The sequence below is a fragment of the Mus caroli genome, chromosome 16 (assembly GCF_900094665.2).
Source record: "Mus caroli chromosome 16, CAROLI_EIJ_v1.1, whole genome shotgun sequence".
In the NCBI taxonomy this organism is placed as follows: Eukaryota; Metazoa; Chordata; class Mammalia; order Rodentia; family Muridae; genus Mus; species Mus caroli.
The window spans coordinates 59,521,802-59,544,055 of NC_034585.1; the positions used below are offsets into that span (position 1 = coordinate 59,521,802).

Below are 22,254 nucleotides of genomic sequence, written 5' to 3' on the forward strand. Positions count from 1 at the left end.
TAGCTCTCAAACAAGAAGCAGACACTGCTAGCAAACCAGACAGATGGAGCCATTTGTGATTGTGGAACATAAAGAACAGAGCTGCTCTGAGCTCTTCAACTTGACTTCACACTGGTTTTGATGGCATTGCTGGACTCCTTCACAGGATTCTGGTCACTTTCTGTTAAAGATGCTCAATGTACATCTGTATGAAAAAGAAATTTCCTGTGTGTGGAACTAACTGAACAGTTTATTAACTGTTCCCTTTGCTTACAATAGAGTGGCACTTCATATAGATCATGGGGGAAATTATACTCACCTGTGTGACAATCATACCAGGTGGTCAAATCCCATTGACTTAATGATTAAAACAGCCACTTAGGTCCGTGCTATCTCATGGAGAGGATGCTGTTTCAGAGGACTCTATTTATAAGTTACTGCATGGACCAGGTTCCCCCAATTAAAAACTCTCAACAACTGTTTGTTTCAAAATTTTTGAAGTTCTCTTTTGTGGGTGGCATATGTAGGACACTGGTGTGTATGTGTGTGTGTGTGTGTGTGTGTGTGTGTGTGTGAGAGAGAGAGAGAGAGAGAGAGAGAGAGAGACTGAGAGAGACTCCAGCAACAGAAAATAGCTAGCTTAATTTTGTATAGATAACTAAGGATCTAAGTTGATGTCTAAGCATGAAATTAAAATTGAATGTATTTATCTTTTATTTTTAAAAACCATTCTTGTCTTCACTGATATATGTTATGTGTGGTGTTATAATACATAATTTCATATTATTTTATAGACTATCATAATAACTAGATAAAATAGATCCTGTTTGAGTTAGAATGAAGTTTCAACTTTAGAAGTGATTAAGACCATTTAATGACATATCCTCCATTGTGGACTTCTCAAAGCCTTCAAGAAAGTTAGTTGAATGCTAGTGTAATATGCTGAAGAAATCTAGACTAGTGCTGACTATGAAGTTAACAATAAATTTTTCTTGTCAGTTCACACAGTGAGTGAAAATTACTGTCTAGGAGAAATCAGACAAAAAGACAGAGGAGCAGGTTCCCCTGGGAAAGACTCGTTCACAGGTAGCGTGATGATATCCCAGTATTCACCTGTCTAACACCTTTCACCAAAGGAGACACCTGCCACTTAGGTGTCGGGCCAATTGGTCTGCCCTGCAATCTTCTGTTTCTAACTTCCTCTGGCCTCACTTAGCTGTAGTAAGACCAACTTCTCTGGAATAACAGATCGATCCATTTTACGATTACTACTTCCAGAGTTTTGTTTCACCAGGCAAAAACAGATGTGAGAAATGCATGGAGACTATGCAAGCTTATATTTGGTAAGGAACAATGAGGAGAATAATGTTTTGTGCCTGCATGAGGTAGTTATCTTTACTAAGGACACTGTTTTACAAACAGACATACGTTGTTATAAATGAGCAATAGTGTTTATTACAAAGTAAGTATAGTTTTAATGACTTGCATTGCCAGGATATATACGACTAGACACAACCAAGAAAAGTCCAATTTGAAAGTGAGAGAGAGATTTTGGCAATCTCTATTGCCAAGACCTAGCAACAGAAAATAGTTCCATATTTCATAGATAACCAGGTTATCTAAGCTGACATGTAGGCATGAGTCTAAAATTGTGTGTATTTATCTTTTATTTCAAAAAGTTCAACTAAAATTGTTGTCTTAGAAATGGTGGAATTTGTTTGTGCATGATATTATAATATGTAATTTATACTATTATGCATATTAATATTATGTGCATTTATATGTATAATTTGTATGAAAAATATTTTTTCTGTGTGAGAAACTAAAATAAAAAGCTCATTATCTCTTCCGCTCACTTACATATATTCATTATTTTTCTTTAAAGAACTCTGTGCATTTATTTACTGCAAAGAGCAATGCAGGGAGTTGAAAAATTAAAACATCACTCCAGCTGAGCAGAACACTTCACAGTAGGATGCTTATTCCCTTTCAGAAATTTTAAAGTAGAAATTTGAACAAATGAGAATAAGAGGAATTTTTGAAGGGAAATGTTAACTAAATAAAGTGATAAATTATAAGGAATACCACATATCTCTTTATATTCTTAATCAAGAATCATGCACTTGATCAAACTGCCGTGGTATGCAGCAGTTCCTTGCAGATGGATGCCTGATGATTTTGTGTCTGATACTATTTTCTGAATACTTTTCCTTTCAAATATATTGCCTGCATGACATGAGGTAACATACCTTCTTTTGAGAGTCAAATGTTAAGTTATTCTATTTGTTTTATTTATGACTTGCAGAGACTGTCTCATTCATCAAGAATAAGGCTAGCCACAGCCTTCAGGAGACAGAGACAAAGCCTTTGAAATAGAGGACGATGGAGTGGGTAGCTCATGCCAAAAGATGAATCATTTGATTTAAAACACATTTGTTGAATAAACTTTGAAGCTATCCACACTTACCAATTTTCTTTGTGATTTTTCGTTCTCTTTATGAGCTCGATATCAAAACCATCAGTACCTGGCTAAGAGCAGTCTAGAAATGACTGAGGAATCGGCTCTGTACAATTGGAAACACTAGAAAAATGTTTTCTCCCAGAATATTTACTTTTATGTCGATCTGACTTGGCTAAGGGATATATAGGTAGCCACTAAATACTACTGCCCACTCAGTCTGTGGAGGGTTTCTGGTCTTGTTTTTGTTGTTTGTTTGTTTGTTTGTTTTAAAAGCAAATAGAGTTTAGAGATTCTGTAAAAATGTCAAGTACAGAAATCTGTCTCATAATCTTTTTTTAATCATCTCTCAATTGAAGAAATATCTAAAACTGCCACATTAGCTAAGATTCCAAGTAGCCACTATGGAAGACAAATTGGAGTCATGCCTATAATAATATGCAAGTCATGCCTATAATATGCAAGTCATGCCTATAATATGCAAGTCATGCCTATAATATGCAAGGTACTTAGAGTATTGTAGTTTAGATGAAATGTTTGTAAAGTGTAATGTAAAATAAATTAAAATTCAGGCACATATGTGAAAGACACAGATTCTGATGATATGATGACATAGAAGTTCAAATGAAAGGGCACAGTTACATCCAATATAGAAAAATTATCTTTAAAAAATTAGGATTCTGGCATTCAGTCTAGGAATTGAAGAATGGAGATATTTAGTGTATAAATGCAGAATAAATACATTTTGGGTTAATGTAACGAAATTTGCAAAATGTCCCTGATGAATGGGAAAGAGTTATGCTCATTGTTGTAATCAGGATTAGAGGAGATTTTCTATGGAGGTAAGCTAGAAACAGTGGTCAAAGGCTTCAATGTTTAGGTTGAGAAGTTTAGATGTCGGTCTGCTTGCTATACGGAGCCAATACTTCAAAAAGTAAGCAACAGGATCAAAATCATGTGTCAGTCCATCTCACCTAGTATTGATTTCCACAGAGCACAGCAGACAGAGTTAAGAACAGGTCTCTTGATTTCCACAGAGCTCAGCAGACAGAGTTAAGAACAGGTCTCTGCCCATCCCATAGGCAAGCCCCAATCCCTGAAACTATTAATGATATTCTGTTATGCTTGCCAACAGGAGCTTAGAGTGACTGTCTTAGAGGCTTCACCTAGCAGCTGACTGAACTGATGTAGAGACCTGCAGCCAAACCTTGGACTGAGCTGGCACACTTATGTAAGAGTTGAGGGAAGAATGAGGGCCCTGAAGGGGATAGGAACTCCATAGGAAGACCAACAGAGTGAACTAACCTAAACCCTTGCATGATCTCATACACTGAACCGTCAACCACAGAGCATACACGAGACCTAGGCTCCCTGCACATATGTAGCAGATGTGCATCTCAGATTTCATGTGGATCCTCCAACAACTGGGGTGGTGGGCTACCCTTAAAACAGTTACCTGTATGTGGAATACACTGGGCTGCCTTGTATGGCCTCAGCAGTAGAGGATGTACCTAGCCCTGCAGAGAGTTGATGTGCCAGGATGGGGGAATACCCAGGGAGGGACCCTTCATCCTCTCAGAGGAGAAGGGAAAGGGGATGAAAGGAGAGACTATGTAGGTAGTGGGGCAGGCTGTGTCAGTGAGCAGAATGTAAAGTGAATTAATTAATTAATTTAATTAATTAATTAAAAACAGGTGGATGCTCTAGAAGGGCCACACAACTTGGCAAACACAGTGGCTAAACTACAGACTGATACACAAAAGAGGCAAAAGGGGCTTGATTACTTTAGATGGGAAATGGAAAAATTCTTTTAGAGAATGAAACAGGAATTGAGTTTTGAGATAAGGGAAGTAAATCGAGTTTAAAGAAATATAATTTCCTATGTGGCTTCATGTTAGATAAAGATGAAAAGAAACAACACTTTTGTATTTTTTCAGGAGCATAGGCCCTGTATATCCAGCAAAATTTGGAAAGTTAAACAGCAGGTAGATATGGGAGGGGTCATAGGGAGTTCTGGAAGCATATCAAAGCATTTGGATTTCATGATTTTCACAGATGACATGAAAATTAAAAACCAACTAGAGGTTAGTTCAGATAAGAAATGATGAGAACTTGAAATTAATAACAGCAGTAAAGATAGAAGGAATATTATTTAATGGGTGATATTGTGGACTTGATAAGTCACTATCCATTGGTAAGCATTTATTTAGTGCCCAGGACAGTGAAAACCCAGAAAATAATAAAACAGAATAAATTATGTGGCTCAGAATATAGCTCAGCCAGTAAAGTTCTTGTCAAATAAGGCATGAGTAGGTGAGTTTGCCTTTGTAGCATCCCTAGGAAGGCTGGTGTATCACATGTCTCGAACTCCAGCATGTGGTGAAGGGTAAGCAGGTTGTGGATCAATGGAGCTCATTGGTCAGTCTATCAGGTTGAATGGTGATTGAGAAAGACACCCAACATCAGTCACATGCCCCCACACATGTACATATATCTACACACACACACTCACATAAAAATGCACTTTAACAATACATAATCACACATAACAATAAAATGTAACAAATTCATTTGAAATGTAACATTTTCTAAAGCCACTTTAGAATATAACCATTTCCTGCTTGAAGTCAGGCGTCTCCCTTATAGGCTCCACAGATATATGGCTATCCTCGACATACTTATTTTGGTCTATTTGTTTTAATTTATCTCTGCTAGGTATATGATGTGTTCTAAAGAGAACTGTACTGCTATTTTCTAAAGGACACAAGAATAAGATGATTCCAAATAACATCTTGATTAACCCATCAAATACTACATTTCCCCCATCAGGTGAGAAGCCTCCTCTTACAGTAGATGGTAAAAAGCACAGAGACCCACACTGGACAATGTGTAGAGAGTGAGAGACTTTGGAGCAGTCCATCATAATTTCAGTGTCCTTCTCACACTCATCTCCTCAGGACTCAGGGATCTATATGGAAAATGGAGTGGAAAGACTGTAGGAACCAGAGATGGCAGGTGACTTCAAGAGAAGTTTGCCACTCACATCCAGCAGAGCTGATGATACACATAAACAGAGAGATTCTGACAGCATCCCAGCAAAAAAGAAGGAGAAGTAGACATAACATTTGACCCCTAATAATGAAGGTATTTGCAATCAATACTTTCAGGCAAAGGGAAAATGGATTTTCTCCAATGGAGTGTCTTTCACTAGTACTCCATCTAGGGAAGCTGGAATAGGTGGCCAACTCAAAAATGTGTCCTTTTTGTTTGTTTCTTTCTTTTTGTGTTTTTGTTTTTGTTTCACTCTGGTAATTTTTATCTTACTTGATTTCTGTTTGTTTGGTTTAGTTTTTGTTATTTGATTTTTAAACGATTTCTTTTACATTTTGAGATTATAATATAATTATACCATTTTCCCCTCCCTTTTCTTTCCTCCAAAACAAATTGTATACCTCTCCTTTCTCCTTTTCAAAATTATGACTCCTTTCTTTGTCAGTTGTAGTTAGACACACACACACACACCCTACACACACACCCATGTACACATACACATACCGTTCAACTTTCTCAGTCCATATAATATTACTTGTATGGAAATTTTTAGGTCTGACCATTTGGTATTGGCTAACCAACTGGTGTGCTCTTCCCTGGGGGAAACTATTTTACTTTCAACATTCTTGAGTTTCCTGTAGTTCTTTGTGAAGGGCTGAAGGTTTCTGGGCTTACTAAAGCTTACTGAGGCTCAGGAATCATTGTCGGGACGGGGGGTAGAAAATTTGTAAGGGAAAGAGGAAGAAGGCATTGCTGTGAAACTATGTCTCCTAGGAATGTTCCTTTCTTCAACAGACAGAGAATGAACATAAAGCTTGGTGCTTAATGGGGGAGGAAGCAGTTGGGAAGAGTATGGGACTGGAAACAATATGAAAATAAATTATTTTTCATTAAAAACTTAGAATCAAATATTTATCTATGACTGATCACCCCCTTTCTCTTTAAATCTTATTACTTGCAAATATAAAATATAATATTTAAGGATCCCCTCTCCTCATAATCAGACATTTTTCATCACTTGCTGATTTTCTACAATTCTCTAGAGGAATAACTGCTGTTTACCTGATCTGCATCACATATAAAATATCTCTTCTCTGTGATCTTGAGCGCTGACCCAATCGCCCCCTTAGTTTCACTCTGTTTAAGTAATGCCTATATCTGAATGGAAGGCTACTCTCCCTTGGTCTTTAATTCATACCTGAGTAATTTATACCACACTGCCTTCTTTTAATGTCTGATAGTTCAGTTATCTCCTCTCCCTGGTTTGGTTCAGATTACTATCTCTCAATTGGGTTACTATCAGTTTGTCAACAAGCCCATCTTTCTTGCAGATACATATATATTTTCTAAACCACAGGCCAGATTATCTCTCTCTCTATTGCATCAAGTATCAACATTTCCCCTGTCTGCCCCATCCTAGCCATTCATAACAAACCCAGTATAATAGCTACAAACTAAAGAAAAATCTAAATGCCTTTCTGACTAGGTGAATAAACTGCATGACTGAGACTGCAGGTAACAGACCCCTGTGAAGGGGGAAGCAGCAGACAGTGACACTGGCTCTACTCACTTCTCATTCCTTTATGCTTGTTAGTATTGATGGTACAGAGCTGGATCAGTAATGAAAGCAATTCTGTATATGTATAAATAGTAACCCAAAATTCAATAAGTACCATTTTTCAAGTGTCTTTGACAAATACTATGGCAGAGAACTAAGAACTAAAGAGCAACACAACAGCCCAATCAGTCTGTGGTTTTGGTCAGGCAAGGCCATCACACCAATGTGTATATGTGTGTGTGTTTGTGTGTGTGTGTGTGTGTGTGTGTGTGTGTATATATATACATACATATATACATATATATTTACATATATGCCTATGCCTAGGCATATGCATATGCTATACATATGCATACACATACATGTACATTGATGTATATAGATATTAGACAAAAGGAATATACAGAGAGAAAGAGAGAATCAGGCTGTTGCACTGCAGAAAGCCAAGACCCAGGATAAAAAGGTACCTTAAAGAGTATTTTGTATATTCTTAACTCAGTTTGTTAGGAAATAGAAGCGAGTATGTGTTCACTCCAAACAAATTTTGTTAAGAAATGGAAGTTATTACAAGAGGAGGGAGGGGAAACTGAGATCAGGATGTAATATGCAAGAAAAAAATATAAATAAATAAAACTTAAAATTAATATATTTACATATACAAGTAGAAGTGAATGTGTTTTCTTTGCAAGCATAATCCTTCATATCCCTGAAATCCTGAAGCCCTAAAATCATTTTCCAGTAGATATCACCTACTCTGTACTCTTTATGATATTACTGAACTACATGGCTGGGAGCTAAATTGCTGGAAGAAAAATGACCTTCTCAAATATTTTGCTCATTTTTCTGGTGTTTAATATTTTTGTTCTGCTTTGTGACAATAAAATCCTTAAGCCAACTTTCATTGTCCACCTCAAGGCCTCCAAAAATCAACATAGACTAGAAGTCACCACTGCTACCTTCTCCTCTTCTTGCTCTTCCTCCTCCTCCTCCTGCTCATCATCATCACCAAGTTTCTTATATCCCTTTATAACCTGGAATTCACTGTATAGGTTAGAGTTTAGGATAACTGAACTCCTAATCATTTAAGAGATAAATGCATCCACCAACGTGCCCATACTTTTGGTTTTTAGATGTGGAATGGGGTACCAGGGACTCATATATACTAATCCAGCTGTCTCCTGAACCAGCCACATCTCCAGCCTCTCATTTCTTTTCTTCATTGTGATTCATTTTCTCTGCACAAACTAAATTTAGTTAATATATTTTCCTTCATAAATTTCTCTACAATAACAGCTGTGTAATAATTATTACCATAGCCAACAACCTACATTACACAGTGTGTGGTATATAGGAGCACACAACAGACTAAGACAGACAGTTATAAAAGTGATCATAGGGGTGCCATGTAGAAGGAAGATGAATGAAAAGACATCTAGAATGCCATCTCCTAAGGCCCCTTCTGGACTTCCGTGCCAGTCTGTGAGCTTCCTCTGGGACATATGGAGCAGCCACTGGTGGGTAAAAACCTGGTGGATAGGGAGGTGGAAGGTTTCTAAAGGCAACAGCTTTCAAACAGTATAATGGAAAATCCCCTGGCTGATTATAACTCATTTTCAAGTGCTGTCTTCCACGGCTAGATTAGCACTAAGCCCGAGCTGGCCTTTCAGTGAGTGAGAATGGCATGCCAGCTGCTTTTAAGCAATTGTCAAGTTAAAGAGGAACCAATGCCTAGAGCTTCAAACAGCTCAAGACTAACAAGACTAGCGGTTAAACTGACAGCAACAGACACTGTTAATTATCTCTTCCTAGTTCAAAGATAACAAAACTTGGTAAAAAAATAGCAATAGGAAATGCAGTGAGTTATTGCTCTTTACAGTCTTGGACATCCTGGTTTTGAGCCCTCTTAATCAACTTGCAAAATACAGAATTTGTAGGCATGAACCATGTTGCCTAGCTTCTGAATATGTTCTTCGATTCTTTTATCAATTCCAAGAACCTGTATAGGCAAGTATATGACCTCTCCCACCCTCAATACAGACCAGACATGAACAGAATTTTATAGAAATGTTTAAAGAGCTACAAAGGATAATCAAAATACAGAAGGAAACATTTGATGATCAGTTAATGTATTGTGTAAACTATATTATAATGGTTGACAAGCTTCTTTTTACTCTATGACAAGATTGGGAAGAATCCAAACATAAACAAATGCTAAAATCCACATACAATCAGATATATTCAATAAATATTGGTAATAAAAGACGATGTTTTAATTTGTATAAAACATAAATAAATTATTGTTGTGTTCTTGATACCAAGATAATATTAGTTTACATAAATTTGTATTTTAATGGTTTCTGTATTCCATACAACTCAGGGTGCATGAGCTCTGGCCAGGCAGTGCACTGAATTTCACATTGAGTGAGTGTACCATGTAAACATCCTCACTGTCTGCATCTTATGACTGGAAAAGAAACGTCTTTTCCTGAGAGCATCCCAATGGCATTCTGGCCAGGTTGATCTGCGTTGTTTTAGGTATCTCCCCATTATTTTCAGAAAGTCTCTCTTAATCTGTAGCCTTGGTTGAAAATCAGCACATACTGGAATGCTGCAAGTCTCTTAAGAGTTATTTTAGGAACTTTGAATCTAAAATTCTCTAAGCTGAGGGCCTTCATCATTATTGCTACTCAAAGATGATTGGCAAGAGCTTGCATGTAAATGGCATAGTTATTTATTGGACCTAAGTAGGTCTCTTGAACACAAGATAATACTGTGTTCGGAAGGTTACCTCAACATCTCTGACATTGCTCCTGTGATATTATCAACAGGCTGTGTGAGAAGAAGGTAACCCTCTACTCTCTGACATGCTCACATGGTGATGTTTCCCAGCACATATGCTATAATGTAGTGTTATCACCATTTGATATAGTTTCTAACTATTATAGATATGGATTTAATTTAAAAGAAATTGGTATTTGCAAGAGATCATCCAGATGAGCTCTAGAAATTCCTCATAGTTTTGGATAGGATTAAAAGAGAGAAAGTTTTTTAGGGGCCAGATAATCCTTCCCAAGAAAAATTCAAAGAAAGAGTCCTAAAGAAACACCAAGAGCCAGAGGAAGAGAATTCCAGCAGGGCTATACAGCTAATGTCTAAAATTCAAAGACTACTGTCTGTTTTCACCTTTTCTAGTAATTTTCTTAAACTTGTGGAGTAGCAATTCATGTAACAAAGAGATAACATATGAGATCCCCAATGTGGGGAACAGCGATAATTTCATATGGCAAGTTTGCTAACCAGGGAGCCTTGATAATTGGTCATATACTAGTATTGCTATCAAGGTAAAGGTGTTTTCCAAATGAAGTAAGATTCTAAACTAAGAGATTTGGGGCAAAGCATAGCACACATGACAATATTGATGGGCCTTGTCTAGTTGGCTGAAATCCACAAAAAGAAAAAAGAAAAACAGCTAAATCAGAATTCTGAATTTAACCTGCCAACTTTGATGTAGCAGGGTTCAGTCAATCAGGTTTCCAGCTTGCCAGCACACACAGTGGACTTTGACCTTTTCAGAACAAAGATAGCATATACCAATTTATTAAAAGTTTTTTTCTCACTCACATGCCTTTAATCACAGCACTTGGGAGGCAGAGGCAGTCAGATTTCTGAGTTTGAGGCCAGCCTGGTCTACAGAGTGAGTTCCAAGACAACCAGGGCTATACAGAGAAACCCTGTCTCAAAAAACCAAAAGAATTTTTTTCTCTATCCCTTCTTTCCTCTGATGAAGATTCTATATGTCTGCCTTCATAAACATACACTCAGACACACACTGACTCTCTAGAGGATTTAACATATACTAATGTAACTCAAAAAGTGCTTTGCAAAACAACTCACAAAACTAAAACTATATGTGAAATAAAGTTATCTCTGCCATTTTACACGGGGTGAGCGGTGCTTTCAAGGGGTATTTTCTTGAATGCCATTGCTATCCACCTTTCCAATATTATCAATTTGTTGGCATGAACACTATTAGTAAAATTTTAGGACAAAACTGATGAATACAATATATATCAGATTAATCTCTTAGTTTGAGTTAAATATAACTCCGATCTATGAGATCATTCCCTCTTAACTGTGTAGGAATGTGACTCTTTGACCTTTGCATCTATGTTTGGTTCTGTTGATGGGGCTGGTTTCTCTTCTTTGCAGGACAAGGACTTAGGACATCAGCATTCTTGGCCTCTCTTCCCAGGTGAGATATGATCTGGGACTTTTCACAAACACTCCATCACATGTGGTACGCACCTTCTTCCATGTCTCACCTCCCAACACTTTCTCTCACACACATTCACAGGCATGCATTCAAGGGAATATGTCTTTGTGTTCCATCTCCTCTCTGGGATGCTCATTGGGGCAGTCATAGGGAAGGTTCTGGCTGTAGTGTTTGTGACAGGAAGAAAATCAAATCAGAACAGGCTGTGCAGGTGACTACAGTGCGTGTAAGAGGGTCCATAAAGAAATGCAGACAAGAAACACAGCTGCCTGGCACCAACTGCAGGAACTGGCCAGGCCAGCTGCTGCCTCAGCACAAAGGTGGGGCAGAGCTCATTCCCAGAGAAGCAGTTGTTAAAGCAGAAATAACTCCCAGGCTAATCTTCTATCTAAGTCAACAAATATTTGGAGAACAAAAGGAACGTGGCAGGGTTTCTTCCAGAATCAAAGACACATGAAATGAATTTTCTTCCTAAAATGGTTCATTCTATAAGATAGGAGATAGTTTCATCTTGGAAAATATTTGAGCCTACACTAGATAGCTACCAGGTATGTATAATTGTAAAACAAAAAAGGGATCACACTCTTGCTTTTCATTTTTAAAAGAAAAACTGTGGTCACTAATTAACAGTGGCAACGCCTCACACAAATTGCTTAAAATTTTACTTGTTAAATGATGAAAGGATAAGTTCTTTTAATTATAACTAGAAATTTGGAAGGAGTATTGTAAAGGTCTTACTTTAAATAGATTTAAAAAGCAGTTATAATTTTAGGTTTTGAAAGAAAAATGCATATCACAAATTCATTTTTCCAGCAGCAGTACTGTCATCATTTATGTTAGAGTTAGATAACTCTTATTAGAAAGTTGTCAAAAAGAGGAAATTATTAAGCTATATTCAAAGGCCACTTCTCATTTGGTCCCCCACACTGGTGTTTTTGTGAAACTCAAGTTATTATCACCTCTCCGGGCTCAGGGAATAGCAGGAAATGGGCAGAGGAAAAGAGTAACACAGGTCTGTGGAGGTGAGCACTCAGAAAGTGCACATCTTAGCTCCAGGAGTCCTTGAAGGGAAAGTGTCATTAAGTCAAAGTGACCTTTCAGTATTCCCTAGACTAAACTGTGAAACATTTTTGAAAAGCATAAAATCTTTATTTATGGTAGGAATGTTTGAAATTCAAAAGATAAATGCCACTCGGAATGCAAGCATGTTCTAAGCATCTAATATGTAATGAGACACAGCTGTAATAACAGCCACTGAACCAGGGGCCTCTCTATATCATGTCATTAGTTGACTTGTTATAAGCTGATCTTCAAGCCCTTTTTATAAAGGCCACTAGGGTAAAAAGGAAATATATCACACACTGAACATCTGTGGTTCTTTTACGAAGGACTCCTCATATCAGTTTTCAAGCTGTAACCAAGGCTACATGTAACACTCAGAAACATAGTTCTTAATGAGAAGAATAGATTTCTATTTCCAAAGATTGGAGAAGACAAGTTCTGGGCTTGTCCTTGGGCTTCAGCGGTAGAATAATTTTAGTTTGTGTTTCAGTGCATCCTCATAAGTTTCTAGCCTATGTGCACTCTATGTAAGACTCTGAAAGCAAATATTTTTCCTGTGAGATGTTAATTTAGAAAAAAAATGCCAAGGACTTAAGCTATTGCTCTAGTGCATTTCTGTACTGAGAGATTGCTCTTAACTCCCATATTTATCAGTGATTCTCATGCTGCCCCTCTCTCTCTCTCTCTCTCTATATATATATATATATATATATATATATATATATACACACCAGGTCATAGAAAAATGTATTTTCTCTTATTTTCAGTGACCAGATGACAAATAATGCCCATCTCATTCAATGAGGTTACTGGTGGCAAGGGAAGTAAGTAATATAAAGAAGTAAGATGTATTTTACTATGAAGAATATTACATTCTGTACCAATAAAATGCTTGTTCCATAAGCAGGTATAAAAACAGACAAATTAATTAATAACACTAAAGATTGATCTATAGCAGGGTATATGAACAGCTATAAACATACTCTGAAAAAATGTAAAGCCTCAAGGGAAAGGAGTTTATTTTTTCTGACGGTTGCAAGTCCCGCCCTCAAATCCAGAGTATTTTATGATGGCAAAAGAAACTAAAACCCTAATTGAAAGTGTATCTTTTCTATCTCTTTGAAGGTCCTTGAAATCTACCAACCATAGTTTACCTTTTTACTATCCATCAATCATCTATCTGTCATCTATCTATCTAACTATCCATCTTTCTTCTATCTACATATCTATTTAAATCTTATCTACTTATGATTAACTATCGTCTATCTCTTTTAAACTATCATCTATTTATTCATCTATATCTGTCCATTTATCATTTATATATGTATGTATATATGTATCTGACTATCTATCCATCTCTCTATCTCTCTTTATGTATATATATATATGTGTGTGTGTGTGTATACACACACGCGCACACACACACATCTATCACCTTCCAATTTGAGGGGACATGGACTTATCATATACCTAAGATGGACCTTAAAATCTTGAACCTTCTGTGATAGGTAGTTTTAATGCTATGAATTTAGGTTTAGGATGATGTCTCAAATTCATGAAATAAGTTTCTCTCTCTCTCTCTCTCTCTCTCTCTCTCTCTCTCTCTCTCTCTCTCTCTCTAGGGTTAGTGGTGGTGGTGTTTGTGTTAGAATCATGTAGAATGAGTAGGCTTTAACTATCATGCTTAAGTAACAGAGAAAAAGGATGATGTTATTGAATAGAGTTAGCTACTCTCTGTGAATATAAGATAAATTACTAGTTGTCTTCATTCAGCTCCAGGTGAATCACATTCTTCGAGACTCTTGGCAGCTGGCCTGCCTGCTTTGTCATGACCAGCGCAATCAATTTCATGCAGGGTTTTTAGAACTTTGCAAAACCCCTTGATGGAGAGCTCCTTGAAGATAGTTGCAACATCTTAATCACGATTTGGTCCACAGTGCATGTGGTAGAGTCATGTTGGCTCATAATAAGTGTTGTGTCAATGCTCAGGAAACACATAAAATAGAAACTAATCAAGTTGCCAAATAAAACCAGGGATGTTCCAAATACTGTTGTGTTCTTTGAGAGTCAATCTGTTGTTAAATATTCCACATGGTAATTATAAATAAAACTACTGACCATTGGTCACTCAACCGATAACCAGCACTATATAAAATACAGTTTTATGCAATTATCCTTCCCATCTAAAAATCCTACCACACACATAACCTGAACAGAACATGGAAGATAATTAAGAGAAAAACTAGGTTGCTCAGTTAGTGGCTAATGTGTTTCATGTATACACATAACTATCTGAGTTCAGTTCTTCAGCAACCATTTAAAATCCATGTGAGTTGCTATGCACCTGTAACCACAGCACTAGGGGAAACATGAATACATAGACCCAAGGGGACAGCATGGTCACTGGACAGTCTCTAAACAAAGATGAACTGCAAATTGAGGTGGCAAACTATAGAAAAATATATACAAAATCTACCTTATATCTATGGAGCACAACTGAACATATTTATGTCTACACATGTGGACATACATGCACACATACACACACACAAACACACCTATCCTAGTTTAAATTTGTCAAGAGTGAAGCTTTATTTTCTCAGATCTCTTAGACTTCATTAACTTCTGTGAGAACTTTAGAATTTTGTATTCTCAATTCATCATGCATTTTAACAAATAATCATATTCACATGTATACATATGAATTCAAGTAGTTATAAACCCTGGTTATTACTTATGTGTTTTATATTAATATTTTAATTTAAATATCATATATATACAATAATCAGATTTGATGAAATTGGTAAGATTCATCCACAAAAGTTTTATTCTACCAAATAAATTCACACCGAGAAATGTACTCTGTTTTAACACAGAGTCCTCAACATTGGCAAACTTTCTCAAGGGTCAACTATGAAAATTTTTCTAAAATCATTTTAATAGAAGGGAAATAAGGGAAAGAAGGCTAGTTAATCAAAGCAAAAATGGAGTTGTTATCTGAAAATAGCCATAGAATGTTATGTCTCTAGGGGGTCCACATAGTATTACTTTACAAAGATAAAAGATGAAGAATGCCTGACCCAGTGCACATACAAACCTGGGCCAACCAAACAAAACTAATGATATACCACTTTTCCCTCACATTGTCTATTGTACACTAACTTATGTTTGAGAACAATTAAAATTGACTCTTTTTAGCTACACACTGAATTTCTTAAAATAGACTTCAAAAATAATAAGAACAACTAATGATGATTTTTAAATAAAGGATGGACCTTCTGTAAGTAAGTGCAGCATCTTCCTCTCTTTTTGATAAGTGGGATCTGTGCAAAGGATCAAAAGTCAGAGTCGTGAGCCATCATGAACAGTTGGACACTTACAAGAAGTGAAACGTCACATGATGTCCCATAACTAATAAAATGTTAAGTATTGGTTAAAATAAATTCAAGTAAAATAATCTTCAACACATTTGCCACAGAATCTGTTTAGACATTAAAATTCATTAGTAGTAAAGTTCTGATAGTCCTGGGATGACAAAATTAAACAAACAAAGAGAAATTGTGTTTGGAATTTTAGTTTTATTCTTTTATCTGGTAGTGTGCTCTGACTAGGAGGGAAAAGAATAGTTCCTGTTATTCCTAGAAAGGCTGTAGCTTTCATTATTAAATTAAATGGATAGAAGAAATCACTTTATGAAAGCTGATAGTGGAAATGCTTTCAATACGTTAAGCAGTCTTTAAGGTGTCATCCCTTTGTAGATAACTTAATGTTGTATCCGTAGGAAGCATAAATAAACCTAAGTTATTTTCTCTCTGCTTTATATGTAAATTATGTACAAAGTGAAAGACATGAAATGTCTGCAGTTATAGCAATCATTTAGAAATAGGAAGTAAAAATTAACTTCTTTTATATTCTCTTTTATTTGAATTTATAGTTAAATTTACTTATCAGTATTTTTTCTTGTTTTGTTGTTGCTTTTGATACAGAAAATTGACCTCACTATAAACAGGAACCCACTGAGCCATATCCAAGGCCCTGTTTATTTGTTACTGTGGATAAAACTCTGTCATAGCTAAAATATGAAAATATAGTCAACAATTTTTCATGCTACAGGAATATTAGTAGTACAGTGGACAAAATTTGATGACTATGGGGAGAAAATAGTTAATGTCTTGATTTTATTGAAGTCCCAAGTGTACCATTCTTCAAACTGTTGTCTTGAAAACTTAGGAGTAAAATAGCATGTTATGTGCAATTTACTTTCCTAAGTAATGAAAGATAGGAAAAGACAGATAAACCCTGTGTTAAAAACTAATTTGAAAAAAATCTAGTCAGATGTGTATGGTCATAATATATACTATTATCTTATTTTTTTTTAACATTTGACACTTATGGGCAAAGATCATGTTTACACAAATTCTATATATACATTCATGATTTCAGTGTTGACTTAAAGAAAAAAAATAAAAGATCCAGGAAAGTGATAAGCTTGGATCTTTCCCTATAGGTGACAAAGAGTTAAAGTAAAACCAGAGAAAGTAGGAAAATGTGCTTCCAAAGAACATGAAACCAGGTATATCTACAAAACAACCCCAGAACCCAAGACTCAAATGTTATTGCAGAAGAGAGGGTAGAAAAATCATAGGAACCAAGGGATTGGGGAGTTTGCTTTGAGATTGTATCTCCTTGTAGTATTAGGTGTTGCACCTACCTAATGAGATTCACTATGCCTGCTCAAATATGCGCTGAACAAGAATAACAACAATAGGAATGCCTAAGTGGCAAGGGGAAAACCCAGGACCCTCAACTCTACACAAAGGCCTACTACTAATGATGAGATGCTGAGATGTTCCAACTGGTTATCTAATACCAAATAGTCACTCCTGAAAATAAATATACAAGTAGCAGTATGTAGCCTGAGCAATTTGAATTTTGGTATTTAGAAATATGTTTGTATGTATATATGTATATGAATCTACATATCTAAATTTATAGGCACCTAAAAAAATAATAGTCAATGAGGCAAAGATGCTGGGAGAAGGGTGCTGGATCACACTGGGAAAACAATAGGTTCCAGACACAACAGGGCTGACACACTCATGAACCCACAACGTGGCACCATTCACAGGGCCTGCACATGTGGAAGTCAGATGGGGTCCCAGGGTTGAGAAGAGGAATTGGACAGAAGCTGCCAATAACTAAAAAGAAAAAAAGAAAAAATTTGGAAAAAAGTAGAATAAGATCACGAAGAACAATTCATAAAAGCTGCAGCAAACATGTGCAATTCAACTCACAGGTTATCATGACTCAGGTTGTCCTTGAGATTTTTTAATCTAAGAAAAAGAATAACTTGAGACACACAGAGCAAAACAATAACAAAAACAATAAAGAAAACAGAAGAGCCGGGCGTGGTGGCGCACGCCTTTAATCCCAGCATTTGGGAGGCAGAGGCAGGCGGATTTCTGAGTTTGAGGCCAGCTTGGTCTACAGAGTGAGTTCCAGGACAGCCAGGGCTACCAGAGAAACCCTATCTCAAAAAACAAAAACAAAACAAAAGAAAAGAAAACAAAAGAAAAAAAGAAAAAGAAGAAAGAAAGAAAACAGAAGGGCACAGGTTAAAAGGATTTCCGAAAAGGAGATTCAACTTAACTTAGTTGAATCTTAACTTAGAATATTAACTTATTATATTAACTTAGAATAAATAGTATGTAGTGAGTCCCGATGCTACTGCATTTACATTAGATGGCCTCAAGCTCTCTCTCATCTGTGGTTCCCAGCTCCACATCTTCAGATGTGACCTGGAGTCACATCAGAAAGTAGGAAGAACAGGAAATAGAATGTCCCCACAGGAGAGAGGGAGCATGAAAGAGAATGGATACAGGACACAGTTACATAAAGAAGGGTAGGGGGAAGTGAGAATGGGGAGGAATGGCAACTACAGAAGACAAGGAAGGGAGGTGGGAGAAATAACATTAAGTTTGTTTTAAAAGTTAAAGTCAATATTTTATTGAGTTACACTAGCATGTGTGTGTACATGTGCGCATGCACAAATGCAGGATGAATCTTTTAATTGGTGATCCAATAACAATTAGTCATCCCCAAAATTATATCCATATAAGTAACAGTAATTGTACTGGGAAAATCATATTCATATTTTATGCATTTATATAGGACTATGTAACATGACAAAGAATAGGAGACCGCGAGTGTAAAGGGAGCTAGCGAGGGGTGCTACTGGAGGGGTCAGGGGGAGGAAAGAGAAGAGAGAAAAGGACATGGTTATATGTGAGAACAAATCATGCAGAAGGAGGCATCTAATTTAAAAGAGAACAGGAAGGAGTATGAGAAAGAGTTTTGAATGAGAACAGGGGGGGGAGTAAAGTAATTATATTAAAATCTCATAAAAGGAATCATTTTAAATTTTCAAATATTATTTTAAATAATATATAAATAAACAAACAAACAAATAGAAAGAAGTGGGGTGAAAGTAATCTGAGAATGATGGGGTGAAGGATGAGATCCAGTCGTGGAATGTTAGAGAGGATGAGGGAATTTTTGTGCTGAATATTTTTAGAATCCCTTGGAAACACACAGCACGAACCAGGGTTACTGTAGCTGGTCATGACAGACATCTCCATCAAGCTCCCTGTCCTACCTCCTGGCAAATGACTCTGAACGGAAGGATGAGTAGGATGTGGAAGTAGAGTTGGGTAGGGAGAAAAAGAGTTTAAAGTCATGATGACACGCTGGGAATGCGTCTGGATCTTTTCCACCAGTAGCCTGTGAACATAGCACTCAAAATTCTATACATTCTTTGCCTGAGCCATTTCTTCTAAACTTAATTTGTTATCTGCTATAAGATGTTTAGAGCCATGGATCCAGTGGTGGAGACCAGGACTAAACAGATGGATGATCAAGCAGTTGAATATGCATTTCTAGAACTGATATATCCCTACTTGAAGGGGGTACTGTAAGTACCTTTCATGCTGTAAATTTAAGATGGTTGTCTTGCAATCTGTAATTCTTCCTCTACATGTTTGACTTGGGCTTTTTAAGGTTCATGTAGTTACCCATGTCTGTTTGCTTGTCTGTTTGCTTGTTTGTTTATTTTTATCTTACTGACTTTGTGAAAGTATTAAGAACTGAAAAGTAATCAGAGTTTAACCACCTCATCTTCTATGATTTAGAAGGTGCCTTATCAAGTGGTTATCACAAAGCTTTTGCAATGTAATCAAAAGAAGGATCAGGAAACTCAATCTTAAAGTAAATTAAAAGGGACACATTCATGCTTGCCCTTAAAAGCCAAGATAGAGAGAATAGGAGCTAAAACACAATCACACCCCTCCAAAGGCAGGCAGGGGTATTATTTTTATAAGACTACCAGTTCGTTAACCCTCTCAGGAGTAAGAATAAAATGAAACAAAGGCGTGTTCTCAATAGGGACAGTACTGCTTACATATAGCCATGCTTACATACTTTACCCTGGGGATTGAAGATGGAACAATGACCTGTGACCCCATGGCATACAAAATGATATAAACATCATGAAATGAATCTATCATTTCTGTTATACACTGCAAATCTATGACTGCTCTTTAAAAAAATGGGAGTGGACTTAGAAAGAGTCACAGCTAAAGCCTGTTGGATCCCTGCCTCATGCTATGATTTGTAACTGGCAGTGGGAGTTAGCAAGCACAAACTCATCTATTTTGTAAGGTCTTGACCTTCTCCTGGATGCCCCATTACCTCTCCTCACTCACTGTGTGTATTTAAAACTATTAATTTTCTGATTAATGTATAACCAGGAAGCCAGAGGGGAATGATAAGATAGAACATAAGGAGCTTTTGCTTGTTTTCAAATATTTTTGTTTGACTTAGGGGATTATTAGAGAGCAGATTGATGTTCCTGCTTAAAGGATGTAAATCAGCTTGAAATGGACGATTTAAGTAAATCATTTACCATATAATTAAAACTGTAGACTTCCCATGTTCGCTGGCTAGGAGAAACCAGAGTCATGCAATAAGTAACATGAATATTACTCATCTTTTCATAGACAGCTAAATAAACCCATTGCATACTTTAAAATACGATTAGTTGTAAATATTAGATACCACTAATTTCAGTAAAGTCAAAGCCAGAGTGAGTAGGACAAGGATACAGCATAAAGAGGGGCAAAGCAAGTTTGCTAAGAGAGATTAAAGTGATGGCTGATAAAGCCATTGAAAGTCTCTTTTCCCACCAATGATGTTCAAGTCTCACTGTGAAAAAATGTTACAGATATCTACATTTTTCATCAAGATGAGAGATTACAAGCAAAGTTATTGAAAAACAAAAACTGGGACTGAGAATTAGAAAGGTCCATGTTTGAGTATATACTCAGGAAGGAATAATATTCAACTGTGTTGTCAGGGATTCCTCAAGGGAGTAGGTGGCTAGACATTGCAAGTGCTGAGGTATATCTTTTTGATGAATTAATTCTGGGACGAGGTTTTGATAAGATATGAAGTTTAGGGATAATTAAGCATATTTGAGGACTAATCTTTTCAGCTGTATTCCTCGTCTAACTTACTGAATTATAACTGTTAGAACTTGAGCCAGTTGGTATGAATATCACCATTCAGCAGAGTCATATTGGAGACACATTGTACAATTTCAGGTAGGGATCATATTTGTTAACTATAGCTAAGGGAACCTTGTTGGGACAGGCAAGAAAGATGTTACTGTTTTGTTTTTACTGCTTTGGTAAAATAATCCAAAAATAAAGTTAAGAGAAAACTTCACATTAATAGTACATTATTTGGGGAAGGTCACATGTGACAGGAATTTTTAAAAGCTCGAAACAAATACATGCTTGACCACTTTAGCTTGCTTGTATTCAGTTAAATTTCCCTACTCTTAAAGAAAAGAAAACCTGTGACACTCGCAGGAATTCTTTGAAATATTAAATAAGTTTGTAACTATGTATGAATCACATTTAACCAGTATAAAAATACACATAGTTTTTACAATATCTATGTAACCTTTGCAAGCATTGAATACCTGCTAGATTCTTCAAGTTTAAACCTGTGCCAAGGGATCCCTTACTGCCAAAGAATCCCAACGAGATAGTAGTAGATTTAGAGTAGTTTTGAAATCTCCTTGCAACTCTGGTTTATTCTGAACCAGAGAATTAAACTGAATTAGTAAAGTGCCAAAATTATCTAAGCAGGGGATTAGAGAAGAATTTAGGGTCTCTTTCACATCTCTCCATGCAACCTTGGGTTATTGGTTTTTTGTTTTTTGTTTTTTTCTTTTTTCTTTTTTTCTGTCCATACAAGGCTTGGTTGGTCATGGCAGCTGAAGTCTGAAACTGCCAATGTGTACTCACCAGCCTGATTAGTTGTGATGCTGACTGCTGCATACTGTCTCGGTGGCGAGCTCAGCTCTGACACCCCATTAACAGCATCGATCTCAAAGGTGTAGTTGGTGTGAGCTAGGAGGTCTGTCACTGTCACCGTGGTGTTGGTGAGTCCAAGCTGCCGAGGGAGGAAGCGGACGTTGGGGCTGCACGGCTCACACTGCCTGACATTCCACCCACACTTTTTACATATGATGTTGAAGGTAATATCCTTCCGGCCTCCTGTGTCCAGGGGCCAGCTCCAGTCCAGGATAACCGAGGTCTCGTTTATGTTCGAGATAACATTTCTTGGTGCAGATGGAGGTCCTGAAAAGTAGTTCCACAAAGATTAATGAGCATCACTTCCGGTTGCTACTATAAGGGAAATGGAAAATTTATAAAAGAACCGAAGACGTAAATAATCATTCTATCTTTATTGTCTACTCTAGTTCATCCTCAGAGGATCTGTAAGATTATAAGCACATGGATTCAAGAG

General features: G+C 36.7%; 1 protein-coding gene across 2 annotated transcripts in view; it reads right to left on the reverse strand.

Annotated features, from left to right (window-relative positions):
- The window catches only part of Epha3 (EPH receptor A3), a 304,612-nt gene that overhangs the window by 84,402 nt on the left and 197,956 nt on the right, over positions 1 to 22,254 (reverse strand). For both annotated transcript variants that reach the window (XM_021185614.2, XM_021185613.2), the window contains exon 5: positions 21,750 to 22,085. In XM_021185614.2, coding sequence (XP_021041273.1) covers positions 21,750 to 22,085 — 336 coding nt within the window. The remainder of the gene's footprint in view (positions 1 to 21,749; positions 22,086 to 22,254) is intronic.